The 6,016-nt window shown below is 34.9% G+C and overlaps 1 protein-coding gene across 1 annotated transcript; it reads left to right on the top strand.

Moving 5' to 3' along the window:
• On the top strand, positions 708 to 4,210 carry LOC104710815. Its single transcript, XM_010427471.2, has 10 exons — positions 708 to 1,016; positions 1,294 to 1,378; positions 1,548 to 1,618; positions 1,716 to 1,804; positions 1,901 to 2,144; positions 2,233 to 2,345; positions 2,437 to 2,527; positions 2,624 to 2,752; positions 2,819 to 3,369; positions 3,453 to 4,210. The coding sequence occupies exons 1-10, from the start codon at positions 819 to 821 to the stop codon at positions 3,925 to 3,927; spliced, it is 2,046 nt and encodes a 681-aa protein (XP_010425773.1). The 5' UTR covers positions 708 to 818; the 3' UTR covers positions 3,928 to 4,210.

The raw sequence follows: 6,016 nt of genomic DNA, 5'->3' as shown, positions 1-6,016 counted from the left end.
TGATAAACTTACGAATTGGCGGAATATTTTCCCTTCAATAATAGCTTCCTTTTAACACTCTCTTTTATATGTGACTTTTAATTACTATGACATTGTTTTAATTATTTTTTTTTCTTTCTAATACACGATTTTGAGGACGAAATTGCCATTAAACACCAAACCTTTTTACCAATTGTACTAGTATAGTAAACTTCCCTTTTAAAATTGGGAAAAAAACCTATTATTAAAATTCTTGTTTTAAAGAAAAAAAAAGTATCGTCCGAGTCCAAGAGAGCTGTAAAAAGTGAGAATCACGCGCGATCGAGGCGCCTAGGATAAACAAAAAAAGTAAATTCAATGAGAGCAGAGAGAGAAAGAGGGAACAAACAACCCATTGTCCGATCAACACCGATCTACTTCTCCAGACATGTTCTCACACGTGTCTCCACCACTCTCTCTTCCGATTTCAATTTTTCTTTCTATCCACCATTCAATGTATATCTCTATATTTTTCTATAAAATAAAGTAACTCTAAAATAAAATATTGTTTTCCTTTAATATATTAGTCTATTTTAGAGTTGAAAAATATAGTTTTCCTTTAATATATTAGTCTATTTTAGAGTTGAAAATAGAGTTAGTATAAAAATATAGAAATGGGAATAGAGTTGCTCTATATATAGAACAATCCTATCATTTTCTCTATTTATTTTCTCTATTTTTAAGTAAAATATAAAGTAGTGTTGGCGCAAATGTTGCGCTTAGTCTCTGTTATGTCGTCCATTAGTAAAAAGAACTAACTGAGAACTCGATTCACTTCACTTTACTTTATATCTGGAGGGATGAAGGGAGAAGGCAAAGTGTTCTTGAAGTCGCGCATGAAATGGATTGGTCTTCTTGGTCTTGTCTTGTCTGTTTTCTCTCTTCTTGTCCATTTTCTTCTCGCTGGATTCACAGATGACTCAGTCTCCGATTACTCTATCCCTGTTACTATCTTCTCTTGGAGACCTGTCTTTGAAAATCCCAGATTCGCTCGACATGTAAAAAATCTCATCTTTATGTTTAGTGGATCTCCATTGTTGAATCACAACGAAATTTTTATTTTAATTTGCTCAAGTGGGCCATTGTTCTTTTCTTCTGGGTATCTATAGAATCGTTTCTTCTTTCCTTAAACAAAAAGATTTAATGCTTTTTAAGTTGTAGTTTTGCAATCATGATTCTCTTCCTTTCTTAGTTTAATTATTTATCAAATTGGTTTTTTAGTACTGTTAGCTTTTGATGATCTTACAACTTACAACTTATGTATGTATGTTGCAGACGCCATTGTATAGAAGACTTTGGGGACCAACAAGGCATGTAGAGACATTACTTCCTGATGCTACTCCCAGAGGTTTTCATTCAGGTTATTTTCTTATTTACAATTTAATTCATGTCTTTTTCCCTACATTATCGGATCCGGAACCATATCTTAAGTTGACCTTGTTGTGTTTTTGATTAGTTCAATAAGATTGGTGTTCTGTATTGCTTATGTTTTTTTAATATTTGGTTTGTGATTTGGTGGGGGGTAACAGATCCTCCGGCAAGGACAAATGGTTTTGTTTTTGTTAGGATACAAGGTGGTTTCCATGAGATTAGAAACTCGGTAAGAAAGAAATATTCAAGATTATCTTGACATTTTCAATCAAGTGTGTGTGACAGACACTTCTCATGGCATTTTTACTTTTGGTCATTTTCCTTAGATTCCTGATGTTGTAGCCGTTTCTCGGCTTCTTAACGCTACTCTGGTGATTCCTGAGATTCAATCAACAACTAGCAGTAAAGGAATTAGGTGCAGAGACTTAATTGGTTTTAAAACTTTTACTTTGGTGCTTTTGATTTGGTTCTTTGCTCTTATTTCATCTATTCGTTGTTGCTTTACGAGCAGTTCACAATTCAAGAGCTTTGCGTATTTGTATAATGAAGAGCACTTCATGGCTTCACTTGCAAATGATGTTAGAGTTGTTAAAACTCTACCCAAGAATCTCAAATGGGCTAGAAGAAAGAAACAAATCCCTTCATTTAAAGTCTCTTACGGATCTTCGCCTTATTACTACTTACACCATGTTCTACCTGTTCTCATTAAGCACTCGGTCGTTGAACTAGTTGTCCCTCACGGTGGATGCTTACAAGTAGTGAAAAGTTACCCCCTATTTGTTAACAATCATTTCTCTAAAGTATTGATCATTGACTATATTCTTACTATTTCTCTTCATGTAGGCTATACTTCCAAGTGATCTTGAAGAATATCAGAGGTTACGGTGTAGGGTTGCGTTCCACGCGTTACAGTTTCGAAAAGAAGTTCAAGAACTTTCCACTAAAGTATTGCAAAGGCTAGTCTCTTCAGGACCAATGTGCATTATTTCTTGATGTTTTTTCTTTTCCTTTAACGCCATTGTGACTATTTACGTGTAATGTCCACAGGCTGAAACCTTTGGGTCGACCTTTTATAGCCTATGATCCAGGGATGACAAGAGAAGCTTTGGCCTATCATGGTTGTGCTGAACTGTTCCAGGTACTTTAAAGTTTATAGTATTGTCAAGTTAGGGAAAAAGCTATTTCATAGTGGATTATGATTAATGTGTTTATTGCATTTTGGAGCTACTCAAAGGATGTCCATACCGAGCTGATTCAACATAAACGAGCTTGGATGATAAAACGTGGGATTGTCAAAGGGAAGCTCTCTATAGACTCAGCTGAGCAACGCCTAGCGGGGTTATGCCCTCTGATGCCAGAAGAAGTAAGCAAACAGTATAAATATATACAGATTTTAACTCGAAGTTAAATGCTTTGGATTCTATCTCAGGTTGGTATTCTTCTACGAGCTTATGGATACTCATGGGACACAATCATATATGTCGCTGGGGGAGAGGTTTTTGGTGGGCAGAGAACACTAATTCCATTACATGGCATGTTTGAGAATGTCGTTGACCGAACTTCTCTTAGTACTAGCTGGGAGCTTGCTAAGATGTATGGTCGTGAGGCGAAACATAAAGATATCAAGACAATGGCACCACCTTCGGTCGAGGAAGAAACGAAACATGATTCACTGAAGAGCACAACACAAAGGCCTCAACCGCTTCCACCTCCACCTGCTAGACCAAAGTACTACAACATTGAAGGTTGGTGGGGTTGGGTAGCTGAGAGTGACAATGAGCCCGAAAGCACGGTTATTGAGTTGAGAACTAATGCTCACAAGTTGTTGTGGGAAGCGGTTGATTATGTTGTTAGCGTGGAAGCAGATGTATTTATCTCGGGATTTGATCGTGATGGGAAAGGACATCCGAGTTTTGCTAGTTTAGTGATGGGTCACCGGCTGTATCAGTCTGCTTCTTCTAAGACTTTTAGACCAGACAGGTAAATGTAACATCCTGTTCTGAAGACATTCATAGATTTTGTTCATAGCAGAATAGTAATCTTAATATTTGTCATACTTGTAGGAAACAAATTGCAATGCTATTGGAAGAGATCCGAGACCATATGTACGAGGCAAATCACACTTGGATAACATCAGTTAGGAAGCTTCTCAAGAGAAGCATACTCGAGGGTCTACTCGAATCTTCCAAGAGATCAAAAGCCTTTAGTTTTCTTTCGCATCCTGTACCTGAATGTTCTTGCATTACACGGACCCATCCTGTTTCAAACGCCTCACTGATTGAAGCAGATCTTGGGGTTACACACCGCTGTCCGCCATGGATGGATGGCGTTGTAAGGCAAAGATCAAAGGAGAATAAAAATGCAGAGAAAGAAGAGGATCTTGATGAAGAGGACTCATCTTCTTCAGGATTGTTCTTTGGTCGCAAGGAAAGTGGAGGGAACAGTAATAGTAACAATGAGACTGTAAATTCTGAAGCTAACAACAAGGAAGAAGGACAGCTTGAAGATCAAGAAGAGCTTGAGGGCGGCGAAAGATAAGCTCTGAGTCATCAGAAACAGAACTGGATTTTGATTGAAGATGCAATAGACAATGAGTAAGTCGCCGGTAGATCTAACTAGGAAGCTCACTTCTTGGGTTGTGGTATTTACCTTTTTTCTCAAAAATAGTTTATAGCCTGGTTATTAGGTTGTGTATTAGAAAAATTTATTTTCTTCTTTTTCCTGTGATCAATTTTGCAACAGTTTAGTAATTTTTAATAACATAATCCTAACGTACTAAATATTTTTGTAATATCATCTTAGAGGCAAATTAAATGACTCATCTCTTTTTTTAGTATTGCTAGATTTTTATGTTATAGCTTAGTGATTAGCACTGGAGATAGAAGATAGTAGATGACTAGCTCAGGTTAGCCGAATACTCTTCATGTTATTTGGGTGGGTAGCAAATTAGAATCTAGCTTTTATTAGCCGTCTATTGAATGAGAGCAGCAATGAATGCGATAACAGAGTCGGAAGTTCAGGTGAATAAGGTAGGGATTATCAAAACACCAAACCAACTAATTTATAGACGACTTTGAGTGATCGTTACCAGAAGCGATCACATAGGCTTTCGTTTTGTATTGTCTATCACTCTATCTAATGCTATGCATTCACTACTCTAATATATATATATATATATATATTTTCTAGGAGAAAATGTAAGCCTTATGAATACAGCTTCAAAACACTAGAAAACCGATCCAAGAAATTACCAACAGCAATATCAATGTTCTTACCAGGTTCCAACATCATAGCTACTAGTTATTGAATTTCTAGTAACACTTTTCTAAAATTTTCAGCTTGAAGTTGCATTTATTGTAAAACAGTCTTTTTGTTGAATATTAGGATTTATCCGTGGTACACCACGGGTCCATTTCTTTTATTTTTTTGTTTGTTTTATAAATCAATAACTTTGTGCATTCTGAAGAAATTAACAGTCAAATATTTATAACAAATAAATCAAAATTTAAGTTATATGTATGTATTAGTTTTTTTTAGTGTAAGATTATATAATTGTATTTGACTCTTAATTATAGGATTTAACCCATAGTTTACCGTAAAATAATTTGTTTTCTACATTATCATAAATTACTCAATTTAATATATCTGATATTCTAATATTGATAATGTTAGCAAAATAATGAAATGATAAATTATCTGTGTAACACCAAATTAATGATAATTAAATTTATATTCATATTGATCCAAATCATTCGCATAATATAATTTCACTGCATGTTATTTTAACTTTTAATTGTAAATATTCATTATATATTAAAATAACTCAAATGTAAAATAATATATATCTGAAAATACTTGTTTGGTTACAAAAATCCTAAAACAATTTTTAAAATATATATCCGTTTATAAAAATTCAAATCACTTCATATGCTGAAAAAAATCTAAAATTTTATTAACTTTATGTATTAAATAGTAATTCAAATAATTAAATATAAGATTAAATAAAAGTGAAAGGAGAATTCTATTTTAGTATAACATATTGCTTTAAATTAGGTAGATAGATTTTAGAAAATTAATATTATCAAATAAGGAAATGATTGTGTTTGTTTGTAAGGATTGTAGAGAATTTAGTTGGGACTTGTTTGGATACAAAGATAAGAGAAGATGACACAAAAATGTACTTCAAAACTGTTAAGATATTGTAACACCCGCAAACCAATTTTTGGTATTTTGGTAAGGGTGTCGATCGACACCACAGGGGGAGTGTCGATCGACACCAGTTGTGGCCGGTTTGGTCGGTTCAATTTTAATTGTCCGGTTTGCGTGGTTGGTTTAGGGAATCCCTAAATCGAGTTTTTAGAGGTAGAAAACGACCTAGGGTCGTGTTATTTGGAGTTAGTCGCCGTTTTTGAGAGAAAAACAAAAGAGAGAGTGTTCTTGAGCTTTTGGGAAGAGATTGAGAGATTCCTTGCTGTTCTTGGGAGATCTAAGGCTGGGGAGGTGTTAGAAGCTTGCTAGGAGTGAGGGAATTCGTTCTTGTTGGTCAGAATCTTCTTGGAAGAGGTGAGTGCATGACCATGGCTTATCTAAGCTAAGATCTCTAGATTCTATGTGATTTGGTGCTTAT

This window comes from Camelina sativa, chromosome 9 (genome assembly GCF_000633955.1).
Source record: "Camelina sativa cultivar DH55 chromosome 9, Cs, whole genome shotgun sequence".
NCBI classification, from domain to species: Eukaryota; Viridiplantae; Streptophyta; class Magnoliopsida; order Brassicales; family Brassicaceae; genus Camelina; species Camelina sativa.
Note: the sequence above shows the minus strand (reverse complement) of the source record. Positions and strands in the feature narration are given on the sequence as shown.